The sequence below is a fragment of the Euphorbia lathyris genome, chromosome 2 (assembly GCF_963576675.1).
Source record: "Euphorbia lathyris chromosome 2, ddEupLath1.1, whole genome shotgun sequence".
Taxonomy (NCBI): domain Eukaryota; kingdom Viridiplantae; phylum Streptophyta; class Magnoliopsida; order Malpighiales; family Euphorbiaceae; genus Euphorbia; species Euphorbia lathyris.
In genome coordinates, this window is record NC_088911.1 from 95,390,034 (window position 1) to 95,411,616 (window position 21,583).

A 21,583-nucleotide genomic window follows, 5' to 3' on the forward strand; every position below is an offset into this window, starting at 1 on the left:
CCCAGAAAACAGTTTCAAAAACAAGCAGAGAATTAGAAAGTCAAGCAGTTACTCACATGTTAAAAAGAAAAAGAGAAAGAAAAGTGAAGTTTGATATATAAAAGTATAAGAATTGATTTTTATCCAAAGGAGTGATTTATTAATACATTAATCATATTATAAAGATGGTGCCTTCGGACAAAGTAACCATTACTTCGTGTGTTTTTATTCACCATTGAATGATGGAGCATAAAATTAATCCAATGGTGAAAACATATAAATTAAGACTTACTTTGTAAAAAACAAAGTAAGTATAACCTTTACCAATAAAATATATACATTATTTAATATACAATCTATGAAGTTAATTAAGAATATCATCTGACATGGAAGAACTATTTAAAAAAAAAACAATTATATTATTATTTTACTGTATATATAGATAGTCCTTTCTTTCAATCAATAGTATATTAATATTGACTTCTTTAACATTCTTACGATTAAAGATTTTGCAAGATCTCATTTTAATCATACGAAATTTTCCAAAGTATTAAACAGGGTTAACTAAGGCTTAAACCTACTCCTCTTCTCTAATTATTTATATATTGGGAATAATAATTAATAGATGATCAAGTCACCCACGTATGCAGGCCTTAAATTAATGCTAAATTAATATATCCATCATTGAGGAAATTTATGTATTTTAAAAATATATAACTCTTCCATTTCTGTAAATACTAAGAATAGTTTAATTAATCAATTAATTAAGTAATAATATTGTTAATTAAAAGGACAATTGTGCGTGGAACCACAATTGTGGATGATGTATTTCCTTCTAAAAGATATATTATAAATTTTAATTTAGTCCACTACTTAATTAGTGGGTCCAAATTAATGTATATGTGTAATCTAATCATGGGTTAATTAATGTTTTGTTGAGAAACTTATATTAAGTCAAATACTTATTGTTTTGGTTAAAAGGTGTAATCTAATCTAATCATGATAATTTTGATATAATAGCTCTTTCAATGATCAATTATAAGTATTTGTCATTATCTAGAGTATTTTAATTAAAATGGACATATATATTAATTAATTATATGTAGCACATAAGTTATCATGATCATTTTGTGCTCAAACTATTAATTTAATTTAATATGTTATAAACATTTCTTGTTGGTCTATGTAAAGGAACAATAATTAGAGGCACTAATAAGAATATATCTTCTTCTTCTTTAAAAAAAAAGATTAAGAATATATCAATTCATAAATCAAAACATAGCAAGAAAAACTGTCCCAATCTTTGAAAGCATGTGGTATTTCCAAATTATGTAAGCATTTCATTCCCAATGGCACTTTCACTCAATTTTAATTAGTAGTGGAAAGAAGTATTACCTTAACGCCTTGTTTGGATGAGGGTATTTTAAAGTACAGTAAGGTAGGGTAAGGTAAGTGAAGTGAATGAAATAATTTGTTGTGTTTGGATAGAAGGTAAGGTAAGTGATAGTTTAATAATGTAATTATGTTTGGTTTGATGGTAAGGTAAAGTAAGGTAAGGTAAATTATATTCAAAATTACTTTTATATCCAAACAATGTCTTATTTTAAAATAAAATATAGAGAGTAATTTTAGAAAAGAAAAATCTGTCACCTCCCTACCCTCTTATTTGGGGTGTAAAGAAAATCAGTCAAATTTCACCTCAACTACCCTCACTTACTATTACATTTAATTACACCTCAAAATAAACAAGATTAGCTATCCTCACTTACCCTCGCTTACTTTAAAATACCTCCATCCAAACAAGCTGTAAGTTGCAATCACATAAGAAAATAGAAATATTATTGAAATGTTCAATTCATAGTTGTTTTGATGATAATAATTAGGGTAAATACGTCATTTCTTTTTACCTAACACACTGTTTAGTCTTTTTATTTTGAAAAACACATTATAAGATCTCTATCTTTTGTCAAATTAACTCTTTGATTCTTCTGACTATTTTTTTTTAAATTTTTAACTGAACATATCTTAGCTTTCAGAACAACCATAATATGATATAGAATGAACATGTTACTTTGTTATTTTCTATTTGTGTGTTTAATACCTTCTTAGTTCTCTAAACTTGTCGCTTTTTTTCACTTAGCCCTTTATATTTAATGGCTAATTTTTCATCCCTTAAACTCAACAATTGTAACACATTTAATTTATTTTTATTTACACAAGATGTGTCACGGTACTGCTAAATAGATGGTATATCTAAAAAAGATGATTGAGATGAAATAATAATGTTCACCTGAATCTAAATGACCAAATAGTTAAAGAAGGTTTTCTTTATGAAGACCATTTGTGAGTATTACAAAATTTCTCCAATATTAATCTTCAACCGTTAAACTTTATGTTGATTTATTTATTTTATTTCATTTCTTTTTCAAATAAAAATTGAAGGAAAAAAGAAAGAAAGCACAACACCATATATGTTAGGTGGAGCAATATAACAAGAGTGGATGATAGATTAAAAATGTTGGTCCACATAAACTAGGTACATAGAAATGTTATGATATATCAAGAACTTGGGCAATTAATGTAGTGCAAAGACATTGCTAAATTTCCAGCATATAACACAAACATGTTGACACCCAATTGCACAGAATTTCACTGTATGCATATTTATTAATTAATAATGAAAAAGGACCATTATTACATTAAAATGTTTTTTCTTTATGAATGTAGTATTACACTGAATGATTTTCAACTTGCTATATGCAGAAAAGAGCCATATAGTATGTATAGTAGTACTATGTTATGTACATAAATGTCACCTAATTTATCACATCGCTTCAAATTACATTATGATTTGCTTGTACGGAAATAGCCCTCTCTTTAGCTAGGTATTTACTAACCTTGTATGATTTACTAATAGATTATCTGAGCTTTTAAATCGGTATCCAAAGTCTTTTAAGATTTAGAGATCCATAAAGTCTTTCAATATTTCACCCACTTATTTCGTCAACTATCATTTCAGTTACCCCTACTATTCACTTTGATTCAAGGTAACATCTCCACTGGATTATGGTTCAATCCTATCGTAAATCTAAATCCACCACTGACGTTACTCACCAGCTACCTCCTTACACCTTTGGATGCCTGCTTGCTTCCGACCAAGTGTTATCATTCCAAACTCATATGGCTTAGCAACTTCACGGTTCTCTGATTGATACACATTAAAACAAGTGATTTCTGTATGATCAAGTAACCCACAAATAAAACAGAAGCGTTTCATTTTCTCGTATTTGAAATCGATTCAAAACCATTCTCTTGTTGGTCATTTTAACTTCATTCTACTCACCAACGGCCTCCTAATATCCCATGAAACCACATTCTTCTAAAATCAGAGCTAACAGAACAGTACTTATTCAGACAATTTCACTGGAGATAAATCCAATTCATTTTTTTCTTAAATCAAGAAATAAAGTGATAATTAAATCTATCCTGAAAAAAATCATTCGAAACTAAGCAGTAGAAGTGAAGTTGAAGTTTGCGATCTAAGCAAACAGAGGTGAAATTAAAGTTTGCGATCGAGAAGGAATGAATCTCTATTCCGGCAAAAGTTCATCCATTCCTAATGATGCCATTTAGCCAAGGTTATAAAAAAAAATTAGGTACTAATCGGGTGGACAGAGTTCTGGAGATTAGTCGGGCATTAATCGGATTTTTATATGTTTATAATTTTTAATAAATAAATTTTATATAAATAAAATTAAAAAATGAATTATATTATATAAAAATAGTAATTTAAAATATTTAAGATAGGGGCTGATTTAATAATTTTAGGAAAATAGGACCTAATTGATTTTTAGTGTATAGTTCAGGGTCAGATGGCTCTATGCCTATGTATAAATTATTATCATATAAATTAAAAAATATTGTGCTCAGAAACGCCTATTTTGATCTGGAAATCAGACAATCTTGATGGACCCCATCAATCTCTAATAAGGTGTTTATTTCTTCACAGCTTCAACGAAATGCACCAGCCGGGAACCGAACCCGGATCTGTACCGTGGCAGGGTACTATTCTACCACTAGACCACTGGTGCTTCTTGTTATACAGCACAAATGGTCATAAATATTAGATCAAACCATCCTAATCAACATCAAACAACAGTATTGTTTCTCCAAAGTTAGCGTCTTCACCAAATAAATAGAAGGCAGGCTACCTTTTAATTTATCCAGAAAAAATTCTCCTCTTGTAGACATTTTATTTGGAATTTGTTTAGGCTTTTTGGATATATTTTTTAAATCTTTTACTCCAAATAACAAGAAATGAAACAATAAAAAATATAAAACAACACTTATTTTGGTGAAAAAACTCGTTTTTAGAGCATTTAACAAAATGTTTAGTATTTATTTGATTTAAAAAAAATATATATTTCTTACTCTAACAAAAAACATTTTCAAGAAACAATGTTTTACTTGGATCAATAAGATATAAACATTGTATTTAAAGTTGTTATTTAGTAGATTAAATTTTTTACGGTTTAGATCAAAATCTCAATTTTTTTTGTTTGGACGACTTCAATAAGTTCAACCATATTGTTTCCAATAAAAAAGTATGTAGATATTGGTGCAACTTGAATGAATACAATAAAATTATGTAGATATTGGTACACCTTAAATAAATACAATAATCTTTTAAAAAAATAAATAATAAATACAATAGTAGACTAAATTGTTTTTAGTTTATAGAAGGTAAGAAATGAGTTTTGAAGTGATAAAAAAAACATATCTACAAAATTATATATATTTAGCTATTTAGATTATTTTTATTAATTTTTATATTATATTGATTGATTTAAAATATGTCAATGTTTTACAGGTTAATTACAAAACTGGCTTAATTGTAATAATTCTAGAAAAACTGGCTCAATTGTAATAAATCTAAAAATATAAAGGGACTTCTTAATTGAGCCAGTTTTATAATTAACACAGTTTTATAATTAACAGAGCAACCACCTTGTTATGGTTTAATACATTATTGAGCTAAAGTTGGAGAATTGTGAAACTGACCCAACTTTTAGGCACCTTTTGAATCCTACAAAGACCCGTCAAAGTCCCTCTCACTTGCATGATAATGGCATTGGCAGGGGCAGTTGTTTGCCTAGTGCTGGCATATAAGCTTCACTATTGTTGTTTGTTGAGATGGGTCAATTAATTTCATTTCAATTGTTTCAGCTTTGGGAAAGTTTCTTAACACATGTTAATTTGCTCAAGTTTTATGTCAGATTTATATAAACTGTTGATTTCCCCAAGTTTTATGTATTATATGTGTAGTAGTTTCCGCTGATACATCTCACTGTAGCTTTCTCTAAATATTACAGGTCTTGACTATAAAGGGCCTCATGATCGACATTCATGAACCCTCGGCTGACATAGAATGCACAGTCATCTACAATGCAGAGTTATCTCAGCAGAAGTTTTTGAAGAAAATGCAAGCAATGCCTAATCCTGCTTCACCTTCATTCCGGCTTCACCAAGTTCTTTTGCAGCAGCAATTGGCTTCATCTTCTCAGTCATACACGAATTTTGGACAGAGAAAGATACATGATTTCGTTACTCAAGTCTGTGCAGCATTTACATCGTCTATAATTCAATGCTAAATCATTCTGTTTTTGCTTTTCATTTATTGTGAAATGATACATTTGCTTTCAGTATATATTGACTAAACTTCCGATCATGTTCAACTCACATTTTGTGGCGCACAAAATTATAAAGAAAAATAAAACAAATTTCAAAAACTACAGACGCATTTCTTCTGAAAAAAAATAGTTATCTTCTTGGAAGGACATCTGAAAAGGAAAAATCATGGAAAGGTGGACCTGCGACGAGAATGAATATCAGAGTAAATGACATTTGAATCACAAACATGATAAATATCTAACCGAATGAAACTGAAATACTGGTTCAATTCAATCAAGCTATCCCAATAATATGAAGATTATAGGCTACCAGATTTATCGAAGATTATCTAACCTTCTTGTCCACCAAGAATATAAAATGGGATATGTGCAATCATCTTTGATCCCCCTTCCTTCCAGTTAACAGTGCCTGGATGCTGTGAAACTCCAGGCTTTGAAGGCCCGAAAATAGACAAGCAAATAGCAGGTTCACTCAGTAGTCCTAAGTAATCACGAGCACGCCTCCAGACCCTTGCATCAGAGATTCTAGATCGAGCTACCTGCGATGCAAATCCAGTTATGATGTTTAGCCCTTTTATCTATGTTGCCTATTCCAAAGATCATACAAAATTGTAAACAGACCTTGCCCAAGGATACACGCGCTCTAGGTAATAATTCACGGTGATATGTGGCAAGCTTGGTAATAGCTGTTACAACAAAACACAGAAGCCTTGGTTGTGATGATTTTCCAGAATTTGAACCATCAGGGTTCATAGTTGTCTCTCTTAGGCCAAGACGACTTCCCAAATGAACAGAGGAATAAAGTTAACACCAGGTCAACTAGAAGTAAGCCTTAAGAGCACTAATAGAGGACTGAAAATCATACCTAGATGCGAGATTTTCATATAGAAGCAACTCTAAGTTTTCAAAAAGCTCACGAGCAGCTTCTTTGTGAGACTCACCACCACCTCCGTGCTCCCCAATGGCCCAGCACAATTGTAAGGCCAATTCTGTCTAGAGAAGAATACATACAAAGAGATCCATCTAAAACACATAATAACACCTATAACATACAAGGAAAAATCGGTAGGGCTCTGAAACAATTGTAATCAGCTAACCTTTGCAGGACTTCCATAAGCTTCCCCGAGCCTGTCCATTATAGGTTTCTGCAAACAAGTATAGCTATTAACAAAATGAATTACAACAGAAAAAAGATTCCCACAATCAAAATGTCATAAAAAAATATTTCAATGGAGGCGCAGGCATGATGCAATAAAGAAAAAAGTATTATCTGTTTGCTTCTCCCAAAAGATGTCTAAGCATTGAGATTCATTGGAAATAAAGTTGTAACAAGAAAAATCCAGTGCTTGGAAATCTTCCAGGGAATATATATATATATATATATATATAAACCATTTCAATTTTAATGTCATGCATCATATTTTCCCCACTTCTATAGCTGTCAGTTGATGGATGGATTACAAAAGTAAACATCTCAGTTAATTGAAATAACAAATGGAGGGAAGTAAGATGTCGTCACTAGTCAAACAATAACCTTCAAAAGAGCAATAAAATCCGGAGATCGTTGAAATGCAGCAAGCATGAACTCTAAAAGCCTTTTACGAACCTGCAAGAAAATAGAAATTCACAAGCATAAATGACCACTGTCATAACAATTTCACAATTTAGGATTAGCATGATTGAATAAAAACACATAAAAGAAAAGAAAACTATTATGGTGACAGGAAAACCTGAACAATACATCAATCATGTTCAGAATAATGCACCTCATAAGCAAAACTTTTGTCAGGGAATATTGTGTCATTTCTCGACATGATGTTAGCAATTAATGCACAGATTAAAGCTGCAAAGAGAGAGAATAATTTCAGAATAGCAATCAATCAGATGGAAATCGAACAATATACTTGCAACTGAAACAGAATATGCACTTCGTAGGAAACAAATTTGCCACTAAATAATGTAAATAGATAAGTAAAAGAGGATCCCAACACACAATCATTAACATCACGTGATGCTATAGCAAAATACACATCAAGAAGCCTAGGAGCTATTTTGAGTATTTGCTTTAGCCTATCAGATGGAGAGCTGTTTATTGCAGCCTGGATAGTTGCAACCATCCCTGGAGAAGTCCAATGTCGTTCCTGAAATGTCAAAAAGTAATATACAGTGAATTTTGACTGCTGAAAAAACACACATCTCCAATACTGAACAGCGCAAACAAATAAATGAGATGAAAGAGTAAGGCTAGCATAATAATGAAATAACAAGGGAAGCTACTTAAACAAGAAAATAACAACAGGGCAAGTGATGAGTAAAATTAAGAAGTCAAACCACATGTGCTAAGAAGGCATGTGATAAAAAGAAAACAGCAAAGCAAACTCTAAATTTCTTATAAGAAAAAGCAAGACACAAAATCAACGAACTGAGCTTTCTTAAAAGACGAGAAATCCAAGTGCAGGACTATATTTACTCCAAAAGAGAACAAGAGAAAATACAAGTAAACCTTTCATGAAACCCTGTGATTCTCATTTTCGATTCTTGTTGAAGTGTTACTTGAAAATTCCACCATTACATTTCCTAAAACCAATTCACAAGTATCTTTAGCAGTAACATTTTTGTTTTGTTGTTTGCATTCATTCATTGTCAAGATAAAGATAAAGTAGAAGAGACCATACAACAAGCCCATCGTTTTCATCCTTCAAAAGTTCAAGAAACACAGGATCAGCTGCATCTATCGTACTGCTATCCTCAGATTCAGAGTCTGCCCCACCATCTCCAATGGTTGAACCAGTATAAGCTTCATCCATGAGTGCAAGTAGCATCTGCATACAGATAGCATTAGTATTCATTGTTACAGTGTATGCTTTGGCAAAACAAGTACGTAGGAAAAAGTCCTAATGATAACCTCAGGGGCCGTACTCTTCTGGATTGAGGCTATGCTGTTCCCAATAAGCGATCCTGAGCTCCGTTCTACCTTTTCCAATGCCGTAACCAAAACTAGTACAGATGTAAAGAAAGAAGTCAAACCTTTGAATAAATAATTTAATAAGGAAGCAAATGGAAGCAAGAATACCACAGAAGATACTAAAACACATTTGTTCATCTACATGAAACAGAAACATATTTCGAAATTTCTTCCCCTCCCACCAACACAGAGAGAGATAGCAACATGCTGGAAGAAAAGACTTCTGTATGATATCTTGTAGAAAACATCATATACAAGAGCTTACTTGGCATGTCTAACAAAGATGGAAATAGAGGAAGAAATGACCCAGGTGATATCATTCCAGGAAAAATCTTCAGAAACGATTTTTCCAGTCTGCAGAAAATACCGATACATAAAAGTTAGCTGATCTGCTGCTTATCTACTAGTTCATTTATTTACACTGAGTCATCTCTAACACTTCCATTATACAGCTAAGCTAACATATGAAAACACTATGCCAGAAAATAACTTCATACAGAAAGCCTTTAAGAAACTCAAAATGAACAAATGTGACAGTATGACTCACCTTCGTATTCGGCTAAAAAATTTGGACCAAATTTCATGATAAAAAGGAATATGATATGAATGACTTATTTGTTTCAATTTTACGACAAACAGAACTGTCACAAGCAGAATGACATCTGATTGATTCAAGGCAGCAATTTTTAGGAAAAAAAATCTCAGCAGTCAATTAACAGTTGATCACTGTTATTTCAGAATAAGATCATCCTAAAGCATAAAAAACTTCAGGAAGAAAACATAAGTTCCAGGAACTAAGTTTCCAGTTATTACTAATAACCCTTATTTAGCAGCAAATGACTTATCAAAAGGTTCACGGTAAGGAAATACTATGAACGATGGCAACAGATACTTAGAACTGGAGAGATGACAGCCCTAGCCTAAAACTTCATAAATACTTGCCAGAGATAATAATGAAAGCTATTCTTGGACCTTAACTGTCAACTAAGTTTTTGGTTCAATTGGTTCCTTGACATAGTATCAGAGCCTCTTAGACCAAGTGGCCGCCAATCCAAATCTTGGCAACCACATTTGTTGATAAATTTTTAAAAACGTATGGTAAGATGAGTATGCGTTGTGCATGCTTCAAGCTTAAGGGGAATTTGGGTGAGGGAGTGTGTCAAAGATAATAATAAAAGCTATTCTTGGGTCTTAGCTATGAGCTTAAGCTTTAGGTTCAATTGGTTCCTTGACAATACTATTCAAGACTTCATCACATCTTAAAGATTATAGTAAGACATTAGATAAACAATATGGACACCATATTCAATATGGTACCTATTCAATCTACCAAAAGTTACTAGTGTTAGAAATCATCGAAAACTGCATCCCAGTAAGAATCGCATATTAGTTTACACATTAGCAAAGAAAACTTACCTTTCTCCATTCCATGCAATCAGCTTCAGCAGCAAAGGGAAAAACTGTAAAAGAATTTTTTTTTTTATCAAAATTAGGTCAGGTACATATGTAGGAACTTCATTTTTGTCTTTTGTTTTATTTATTTATATTTACTTTTGTGAAAGGTGTCGGATCTTCATCCACTCTCTTATACCATCTTATAAGATATGAGAGCCTAATATTATTAACACAAGGTTTTGTAGATAAAATCATACCTGTGGAAGTAAGGAGGGAAAGGAAGCTAAGATTTTTTTCTTGTTCGTATTCAGAAAGTCAAGAGTAGCTTCTGCAACAACTGGATCTGCGAATTCACTGTAATCAACATTAGAATAAGAAACAGGGTTTCTGACAATCAAATTATTATAGGATATAATTTGCAGAAAGGCTCATAGTAATCTTAAAATATAAAATACTCAAAAAAGAAATCCTTCATAGTTCATACCAATAAATCAGTCCTCAATCAAAGGTATTTCAATTCAATTTTGCAGCACTATGATTTATATTTATTTATTTCAATATGTTTCCATGAATTTTACACAGCAGGGTTCATAGTGCAACCTTAGGCCAAAGGTACCATATGAAAAATAGAATTAATGTTAATAGTATAATAAATATGTCAATAAAATTAGTCAAACTATACATCTGAATCCTCACCGGCTCAAACAAGAGCGAAAAAATGTCCTCAGACTGGGGTCAGCATCATGCAGAACCATCTCTCCAAAATCAAGGAAAAATTGAAGCATGGCCTGCTTAATGACAAAAAACAGTATAAACCATATAACTATCAAATATATTCACAATGACAACTAGATGTCACAATATCATAAGCCTAATCTGTATCTTTTCAAAATATTGTGGGAAAACAAATGTTACAAAGAATTGCATGAGATAATTGCCTGACTATAGAACTGGTTCATTCATAATAATAATAATAATAATAATAATAATCTAGGAAAAAGTTTTGATTTAATTATGAATTCTGATAAACTAAATTCTCCATGATCACATATTGTCCAAACCAAAAACAAAGCACAATTTCACTTGCCTTTTTTCTTCTCAATCAGCTAACTACAACAAGCTCAATATTTTTCATTATTTTTATTTTTAGCTTTGAATTTGCATTCTCTTAAGTGTAGCCCCCTCTTCATGGCCAAATGGAAAGTAGCACTTAAATTATCAGTTAATTTATAAACATCAAGCCTATACCATGAAATTTATTACTCAACTGATGTTTTCCCACTGTCCTATCGGGAATTTAGTATATTACGTTTCTTTATACAAACCCTCTAAGAAAAAAAGTACTCCCTCAAGTGCATCCCAACTTTTTGGAAGGAGAAAAATGCCCCAATCGCATGAAATCCCTACCTTAAATTAGATGAAGAATTTACAGAGCCAGATTTGCAAAGGTATTTCCTTCTGACCCTTCTCAGTCATGCCATTGTTAAAGAAAGTCCAAGATCCATTCAATTATAAACAATCTAACTATCCGTTCCTTTATAACAAGTGAGAAATTTCTAGGATCACTCAATCGATGTAATCACTCTGGCAGAAAATTATGCATTTATCACATATCAAAACTACCTTTCTGAACAGCTTGTACCACTAGTTTCTATTCTTCTTGCTTCTTCTCCACTTTGTCTTCAACACCATAAGATCAATTTTATCACAATCACCCAATGGTATAAACAAATAAAGTAACCATCGAACATACCATAACATTGTAGACATAGTTACCTTATATTGTAAAATTAATATCCTTAACTGTAAATGTTGAATAGAAGCAAATTAAGCAAAACTTTGGCAGCTACTTCTAATGCATTTCTACAATTTTAGACAACCCATATTTACCATCTCCATTTTCATAAGCAACAAACAAACACAAAAAAGAAAGAAATACATGATGCATGATAAACCTTGTGGAAGAGAAACGTACGAGTAAGAGAAGTCCATAAGAGGACCTAGTCTGAGAAAGCGAAGTAACAGAGCGCTGAAAGAGCCTGTTAAATTGAGGATAAACCCTAGCAACCAAATCCTCAGAGTTCTCTTTCTTACACAATTCATGAAGTATTTTCACCTATTCCAAGAATAATAAAAAAGACAATTAATCTCAACCGCAAAAACAACAAGAAGCAGCAATCATATGTTGATAATCCTAAAGAAAGAATAGAAACAAGCTTACAGATTGAAAAAGAGAGGGGTCGGAAGCGGGGTCGCCGGCCAAATTAGAGTCTCTAGCACTAATAGATAAAGTCCGGAGATGGAAATCCCAGTCTCCTCTACCTGGATCCGCCATTAATGTGTTTCGCACTAGATAGCGGAAGTGTTTTGGTTAGGATTTGAGAATTCAAAAGTAGGTTGATGATGGGAATGGAAAAGGGATTCCATAAATGAAGGCAATTATATGATGATTTGTGTTTGAGTTCATTTGCTTTTGGACACAAAAAAGACCTATGATTATAGATGTGAGGGATGAGTTACCAAAATAAGTATAAGGTTTTTGAGAACTACCAATTTACTCAACGTTCAAAATATAACCAATTTAGGTCTTGAGAACTACCAATTTAGACTCAACGTTCAAAATATAACCAATATAAGCTCAACGTTTATAACATAATATCAATTTAGGCTTAACGTTTACAATATAGCATCAATTTAGGCCTCACGTACAAAATAGCACCAATATAGACTTAACGTTTACAAAATAATATGAATTTAAGCTTAACGTTTACAAAAATATATCCAATTTAAATTAAACGTCTCAATTAAATTAATCATATTATATTCTTTTCCTATTAACTTTATATGTTATTTTTTTATTTAGTTCTATTTTCTTATTTATTATAATACAATTAATTAGTTTTCTAACCCATTAAAACCTTATATTTGTTTTTCATCAACCATTCCATGACTCATAAATTTCATGGCTCATATATATATGCAAACTAAAAAGTAATTGAATATCCACAATATTTCGAACATTAGTTAAAATAATATTGATACATGTTAGTGTTCGAAATATTGTGGATATTCAATTACTTTTAGTTTGCATATATTACATAAGCAATGAAATTTAGTAGTCATTGAATCATTTATGAAAAACAAATATACGATTTTTTTTAAGAAAATAAACGATTTTAATGGGTAAGAATACTAATTAATTGTATTATAATAAATAAGAATATAGAACTAAATAAAAAAGATAACATATAAAGTTAATAGGGAAAGAACATAATATGATTAATTTAATTATGACGTTTAGTTTAAATTGTATATATTTTGTAAAACATTAAGCTTAAATTCGTATTATTTTGTAAACGTTAAGCCTAGATTGGTGCTATTTTGTACGTGAGACCTAAATTGATGCTATATTATAAACGTTAAGCCTAAATTGATATTATATTGTAAACGTTAAGCCTATATTGGTGCTATTTTGAACGTTGAGCCTAAATTGATACTTCCTCAAAAACCTTAGGCCTATTTTGGTACCTTATCCCTAGATTTAATTAAGTCAGCAGCTAAATACCGCCATCAAATTACTTATCACCTCCTCGTTAGACTTTTTTGGGCTTCTCATAATTTTGATCAAAAACTTAAAAATTCTCTCTCCAAAATCATAAACCCAAACAACAATAATTGAAATATGAAAATAATTGATGTGTGACAACCCGAACCCCGAAAATGGATGATTACGAGTCGGAAACATTAAAATTTACATTTTTTTATCAAAGAATTCATGAAAATAATACATGTTTTCATGACGATTTTTCATTTTTCGTCATAAAAAATTGAAGAATTTTGCATTTTTCATCATAAAAAAATTGAACGATTTAGTATTTTTCGTCACTAAAATGGGTGTTGCTATTTACCACCCTTTTACTGTTACCGCCCTTTACATACCCATTACGCCCTTCCCATTATTTCCAAAAAAAAATTTTGAACTCACCCCTCTCTCTCTATCTCTCTCTCGAACAAAGCACAAAATTAAAAATTATGGATCCGAGAACTCCAGAACACGAGGACTTCGAAGACGAGGTAACGATCTAGCTTGTTATTTTATTTCTTCGTTTAAAAAAGGGTTAATTACAAATAACTACCTTGTGGTTTGGACGATTTGCGATGTGGTACATGTAATATTTTTTTTTGCAAACACAACCCTATGGTTGCAAAATTTTACATGTTTTTTTACTTTGCCAAATTTGGCCGATAACGACTTCGAAATGAAAGTTTTCAAGAATTAAACTTGTTTGGTATCATATTTACTATGGAACCATATTCTTAATTTTTCAAAATCATCATTTTTGGAGTTTTCTCTCTCTAAACATTATCTTTCTCTCTCATAAAAAAACAACACCTAAATGACGTTAAACCTAAAAAGTTGAAGAATTAAAGTTGCTTAAAATATCATTTAGCTCTTGAATTTTTTTATTTCGAAGTCGTTATCGGCCAAATTTGGCAAAGTAAAAAAGCCATGTAAAATTTTCCAACCATGGGGTTGTGTTTGTAAAAAAAAATACCACAAGTACCACATCGTAAATCGGCCAAACCACAGGGTAGTTATTTGTAATTAACCCTTTAAAAAAAATCTGGTTTTTTGACCCGCCATCGATACGGGTTGGCGGGTCTAGGACCCGCACGTACTTAGAGAAAGACGGGTCCAGAACCAGTCTTCCTCTAAGTGAGGGCGGGCTCCTGGACCCGTCGCTCCCTAAAGGGGGATAGGTCCGTGACCCGCCCTTTTCTATAGAGAGGCAGGTCCTAGACCCGCCTCTTTATAGAAAGTGGCGGGTCCTGGATCCGCTTGCCTATGGGCAGGAGGTTCCCAGATCCGTTTATACCCTAATTTTAGCCCGATTTTCCCATTTTAGACTATATATATTAATAAATTGCATCTATTTTCAAGAGGCAGCTGGAGTTTGGATTGGAGACGGGATCGATTATAGTCCATGTTTCATAACGGGCACATTATTTCAAACAAGTATGGAAGCAATTCAGTGGGCGAAAGACATTACAATCAAAAATTGTTTCGAGATCGTTATTTCTTCGCATAAACACGGAGGTAAACAAAAGCTTCTGAGTTGTTCATGTGGCGAATGGTATAGAGGATTGACTAATCCTTTAGAAGATGATTTAAGTAGGAAAACAAAAACTAAATCATGCAGCTGTCAATTCCGGCTAAAAGTTAGACAGGTGCAAGATTTTTCGGGTTAGGAGATCGTTGTTTATGTCGGGGAGAAGGGTATGCATAACCATGAATTGAGGGTTTATGCAAAGGGACACCGAGAGATAAGCGAACTCAGTCCGGCAGCAAAGCAAATTGTGTGTGATATGAGTTCGTATCAAGGAAAGCCATATGCTATTATGACAGACTTCGTAAAGAACATCCAGAAGATAACCCAACAATAAAGCATGTATATAATTACAGAAACCGGTTGAGGAATGATGGGTTTAAGGGTAGAGATGTTATTAGTCAGTTTTTCCATCTTGCCGTCAAGAACAAGTATTATCATTCTTCTATTGCTGATTTAGCAACTGGTGTGTTAACACATGTATTTATGGCACATCCAGCTTCTGTGGATTTATTACAGACATACTACTGGTATATTGGTATGGTTTCAACCTACAAAACCAACAAGTACAGAATGCCATTCTTTGAAATTGTTGGGATGACTCCATGCAACAACAATTTCAAGATAGCTTATGCGATTATGTAGGATGAGACCGAGTCGAGCTATCATTATATAATGATGTTGTATATTTTTTTGGATACGGGAATAGAGAGAGCTTATTTGCATGTGGTACTGTGTTACCGCTGTATGCACCCTCAACTGCTACACGACCACAACGAGAGATTGTTATAGCGCACTTAGGTCATGCTTACGAACATTATATTCAACTAGATTTATCTACAGATTTTCCAGTGCCTCCTATATTGCTTAACTAGAATACATGTCGTCACAGTAGCGTTGAAGGATGGGACCTTTTGTATGCAGATCGGCGAGCACGGTGGGATAGAATAGCTAGAGTTGCGGGATATCATTAGACATTATTGTTTGTTAAACATTATTGTTTAGTAACTCTATTGTTTAGTAATATTACTGTTTAGTAACTCTACTATTTAGTAATATTACTGTTTAGTAACTCTACTGTTTAGTAATATTACTGCTTAGTAACTCTACTGTTTAGTAATATTATTGTTTAGTAACTCTATTGTTTAGTAATATTATTGTTTAGTAACTCTATTGTTTAGTCAAACTCATGTTTAGTAATATTACTGTTTAGTCTTATTACTGTTCAGTAACTCTACTGTTTAGTAATATTACTATTTAGTAATATTACTGTTTAGTAACTCTACTGTTTAATGATATTACTATTTAGTAACTCTACTATTTAGTGATATTACTGTTTGGTAATATTACTGTTTAGTAATATTACTATTTAGTAACTCTATTGTTTAGTAATATTACTGTTTAGTAACTCTACTGTTTAGTAATATTATTGTTTGGTAATATTAATGTTTAGTAATATTACTGTTTAGGACAATTGATGACTAGTTGATACTCAGTAATATTTGATGATGGAGCATGTGTTATTAAAGATAAAAAACCAGGACAAACAATGGAAAATGTTTCCACTTGAAGTTTCATATATGGAACAGTTTGCATTGGCTGTTGGTGAAACAAATGAGTCCAAACTATGGCATTTGCAGTATGGACATCTTAACGTGAATGGGCTGAAGTTGTTGAATAAAAAAGGTATGGTTCTTAATTAGGATGCCTAAAATTGATTCTATTAATCTATGTGATGGTTGTGTACATGAAAAACAAATAAGAAGGTCATTTCCAGTTGATGGAGCTTGGAGAGCCTCAAATTGCTTTGAATTGGTCCATGCTGATTTATGTGGTCCAATGAACACTGAATCATTTGGAGGAAGTCGTTATTTATTCCTTTTAATTGATGACTTTAGTCGTATGAGTTGGATTTATTTCTTGAAAAACAAATCAGATGCTTTTGAGATTTTCAGGAAATTCAAAACTCTTTGTTGAAAAACAAAGCCAATCATGCATCAAAACTCTATGTTCTGATAGAGGTGGCGAATTCTTATCTAATGAGTTCAACAAATTTTATGAAGAGCATGGTATTCGTAGGGAATTACCGACTCTATACACATCAGAGCAGAATGGGGTAGCAGAACGCAAGAATCGTACATTTGTTGAGATGGCTAGAAGTTTACTTAAAGCTAAGGTGATTGCAAATCGATATTGGGCAGAAGCAATTGCAACCGCGGTGTATCTATTGAACATTCCACCAAAAATGGTTATGCTGAATCAAACACCATTTGAGTCTTGGAGCGGTATAAAGCCTTCGGTAAGTCACTTGCGCATTTTTGTTTGTATTGCCTATGCTTTGGTGAATTCTGAAAAACGAAGTAAATTAAACGCGAAATCTGAAAAAATGTATTTTCATTGGTTCTTGTTCTCAATCCAAAGCATATCGGCTATATAACCATTTTAGTGGCAAAGTGATAATTAGTAGAAATGTAGTGTTTGATGAAGATGCAAAATGGAATTGGAACAACAACAATGCAGAAATTCAAATTACAGATTCAACAATTGAGAATTCAGATTTTGCACCAGCAAATTCAGACTTCTCACCAGTAAATTCTGATTCTCCACCAGAAAATTCAATAAGTTCCTCTCCTTCAACACCAAACAGCAATACTTCCATAAGTTCCACACCAAAAACTCAAAGTAACAGCAGCTTATCTTCTCAAACTGATCAGACCCCTCTAAGGAAATTCAAATCCTTAATTGAAATATATGAAACTTATGCATTTGCTTTAATTATTTCAAATCCCATAACTTATAAAGATGCAGCACAAAAAAAAGAGTGGAGAAAAGCAGTGAATGACGAACTCATGGCCATTGAAAAGAATGAAACATAGGAGCTAGTTGAGCTGCCCGATGAAAAGAACATAATTGGCTTGAAGTGGATCTTTAAAACAAAGTTTGATGCTAATGGAAATGTACAAAAACATAAAGCTCGGCTTGTGGAGAAAGGATATACGCAATAACATGGAATCAGTTTTGAACAAACATTCTCCGCAGTACCCCTATTTGAGACAATGAGAACAGTTCTAGCATTTAGAGCACAAGTGCAATGGCCAGTTTACCAATTTGATGTTAAGTCGTCATTCTTGAATGGAGAATTAGAAGAGGAGGTATATATAGCCCAACCAGAAGGTTTTGTGATGGAAGGACATGAAACTAAGAGCATCTCCAAGGTAAATTTTTTTATTTTTGCCTTCCCTATCCCCAATTCTTTATATTTCTATCCCCAATCCCTTTTTTTTTCTCCAACCCATTTATTTAATTTCTTCCCTATAAAGTATATTCCATACTTTATTCCATTTCAACTACTTCCTAACCCTAATTTATCACATTATTATTTTATTAATTCCCTATTAATTTGGGGAAACATAGATTCTTCCCCAATTGTAGGGAAAAATTGATTTCTTCCCTACAATTAGGGAAGACAATGGGGAGGGTTGGACTGCCAACTCTCCCCAATTCATCATTTCCAACCCTCTATATGTGGAGGATTGGAGATGCTCTAAGGTATACAGATTAAAAAGGCATGTACGGGTTGAAGCAAGCTCCTCGGGCATGGTACAGTAAAATTGATGGATTCTTTCGACAAAATAGGTTTATAAGAAGTGAGAATGAACCCAACTTATATGTGAAAAAATGAGGTAAAAATGATTTGATCTTCATTTTCCTTTACGTTGATGATATCATTTATACTAGTTCTTCTAATTCCTTATTGATTGAATTTAAATCTCATATGAAGAGCAAGTTTGAAACGTGAGATATGGGATTGTTGCATTATTTCTTAGGCCTTGAAGTTCATCGAGCATAAGATGGAACCTTTATCAGTCAAAGGAAATATGCAATGGATCTACTCAAGAAGTTGGGGGTGTTTAACTGTAATCCAACAACTACACCCATGAATCTCAATGAAAAATTACAGCAAGATGATGGAGCAGAGAAGTTTGATGCTAACAAATTCAGAAGTTTGGTGGGAGGCTTAACCTATGTAACTCATACTAGACCTGACATTGCCTTCTCTATTGGTATAATTTACAGGTTTATGAAACATCCATCATCAATTCATTTTGGAGCTGCAAAAAGGGTTCTTCGTGATGTTGCTGGTATAATTGATTATGGGATTTGGTACTACCTCAAGGGTTAGGTTGTGTGGATTCACAGATAGTGATTTTGCAAGTTCACTGGAAGATAGAAAAAGCATCTCAGCCAATGTTTTCACATTACGAACATGAGCAATCACTTGGAGCGCAAAGAAGCAAGCCTCAATAACATTGTCATCTTCAGAAGCTGAATATATTGCAACAACTTCAACAGCTTGTTAAGCCATTTGGTTGAGGAGAATGCTAGTTGATATTGGACAGAAACAAAATGGAGCAATGATACTATTTTGTGACAACAAAGCTACAATTGCCATGACAAAAAATCCATCATACCACAACAGAACTAAGCATATTGATACTCGTTTCCATTTCATCGCGATTTGGTTGCACAATAAGAGATAACTTTACAATACTGCAACACTCATGTGAATTGGCTTACATACTTACAAAATCTTTACCACAGTACAAGTTTTACTATTTTTGAGAATTACTTAGAGTTATTAACTTTGAATTACGGGGGCATGTTGAAGACTAATTCAAAGTAGATTATGTCTGCTGATTTTCTGTTATAGCTGTTCCAGATTTTGTGCCAGATTTTATTACTGTTATAGTAGCTAATAAATCTGAAATTAGTTCTGATCAATTGAATTTTTTACGTATTCAATTTCTTTGTAAGCCTATAAAAGGCACCTCCATTTCATGAATTAATAAAGCAAGTTAACTGCTCAATTCTAGTTTAATATTGTCCTTCTTTTTCAGTATTATTGTTCTCCATTTTCCAACATATAGATACTTATGGAAAATAAGAGATTAATTAATTTCACATATTGAAATCATGTTTATATATAGGCTTTGCCTTTTAATAGTTGATTACATCTAACTACAAAGAAGTCGTTAGTTGCAAGTTAAAAGCTTCATCTTCAAACATATGTTGGGAAATTCAATCAAATATCTAAAAATGAAAAATTTATCACTACAAGAAATTAACGGAACAAGTCGTTGCCAAAAATATTTTTCGCAACGACTGGTCCTTTTTTGCAACGACTACTGCTCGTTACAAGAGGATCCGTTGCTAAAGCTTTATGCAACGACATAAATGTCGTTGCCAAATAAAGTTTTTTGGCAACAACATCGTTGTTGCAAAATATGTAGCGTTGCCAAATTTGAGGCGTATAAGGGGAGATGAAATTTATCTTTCACAACAGCGTCTGACGTTGCTATATATGTTTACGTTTAGCAACAAAGCTGTCGTTGCCATAAATATGATGTTTAGCTACAACCTTTTTCGTTGCCATATATTATGACATTTTGCAACAGTGTATGGCGTTGCTATATACGTTTCAATTTTTACCATATCGTTTAATGTCTTGCAACAATATTTGACGTTGCCATTTATTATGATATTTTGCAACAAGAATTTAGTTGCCATATACTTTCACATTAGCAACAACCTTTTGTTGTTGCTATATATTTTAATTTTGCAACTAGTTTTGTTATTACCATATATATGGTGTTTGGCAATGAATTGTCACTGCAAAATAATATATACATATATAATAATAATAATAACATCAATAATTACCATAGACGGAAAGCTAATTAATATGCATAATTAATTATCAAGTCAATGTATATGTTTCTTTACATAAACAATCTCTAATGATATAGTCCAAAAACTTTCAAAGATTGCAAAAAGCTTGAGTATGAATTTCACAAAAATTAGAACCACAAATTAGTTAACTATACAAAAAAAATGGTCTATTCTCTCAAGCATAGATTCCTCTTTTATACTTCACTTTCATTCAATTATCATCACTGTCATCATGAAACTCCCTCCTAAATAAGAAAAAGAAAATAGGATAAGCAAGTGTATGAATAGGGTCATAATAAAATAAAATGAACATGACTAACATAAATCTTTCAAGAAGTGATCATGAAATTACTAGGATATTCCTTACTCCTATAAAATAAAAGAAACAAACCAAATTTGAACTCATTGTCTATCTTCTCTCAATAAAACATCAGCAGTATTAAGATATGCAATTATTATAATATTGGAAAAGACACAATGCAACAAATAGGGTATGTCTGACCTCGATGAGGAAGTAATTGGGTTAATTAGAAATGGTAGAGATGCAATTAAATGATAGAAATGCAAAGCAGAACAAAATGTAATTAAATGGTAAAAATGGTAGAGAATAACAGATAAAAATAGAGAAGGGAAATTCGTCATTAGAATCAGAAAATAACTTTTCAAGCAACAACGGGAAGAGGAAATTCTTATCATCGTCAAAACAAATAATTCAT

The 21,583-nt window shown here is 32.3% G+C and overlaps 1 protein-coding gene and 2 non-coding genes across 3 annotated transcripts; all 3 read right to left on the minus strand.

The window, feature by feature from the left end:
- Positions 1-3,901: 3,901 nt before the first annotated feature.
- On the minus strand, positions 3,902-3,991 carry LOC136221381 (small nucleolar RNA snoR114). The gene has a single exon (XR_010685146.1). It is a non-coding gene; the product is annotated as a small nucleolar RNA snoR114 (small nucleolar RNA).
- An 8-nt stretch (positions 3,992-3,999) lies between these two features.
- On the minus strand, positions 4,000-4,070 carry TRNAG-GCC (transfer RNA glycine (anticodon GCC)). The gene has a single exon. It is a non-coding gene; the product is annotated as a tRNA-Gly (tRNA).
- A 1,549-nt stretch (positions 4,071-5,619) lies between these two features.
- On the minus strand, positions 5,620-12,514 carry LOC136219021 (uncharacterized). The gene is made up of 16 exons (XM_066006210.1): positions 12,251-12,514; positions 12,005-12,145; positions 10,726-10,817; positions 10,287-10,383; positions 10,051-10,094; positions 8,900-8,988; positions 8,575-8,666; positions 8,345-8,491; positions 7,663-7,810; positions 7,436-7,512; positions 7,204-7,275; positions 6,767-6,814; positions 6,535-6,662; positions 6,291-6,447; positions 6,004-6,208; positions 5,620-5,849 (listed from the first exon to the last, which is right to left on the minus strand). The coding sequence occupies exons 1-16, from the start codon at positions 12,362-12,364 to the stop codon at positions 5,800-5,802; spliced, it is 1,701 nt and encodes a 566-aa protein (XP_065862282.1). The 5' UTR covers positions 12,365-12,514; the 3' UTR covers positions 5,620-5,799.
- Positions 12,515-21,583: the final 9,069 nt, after the last annotated feature.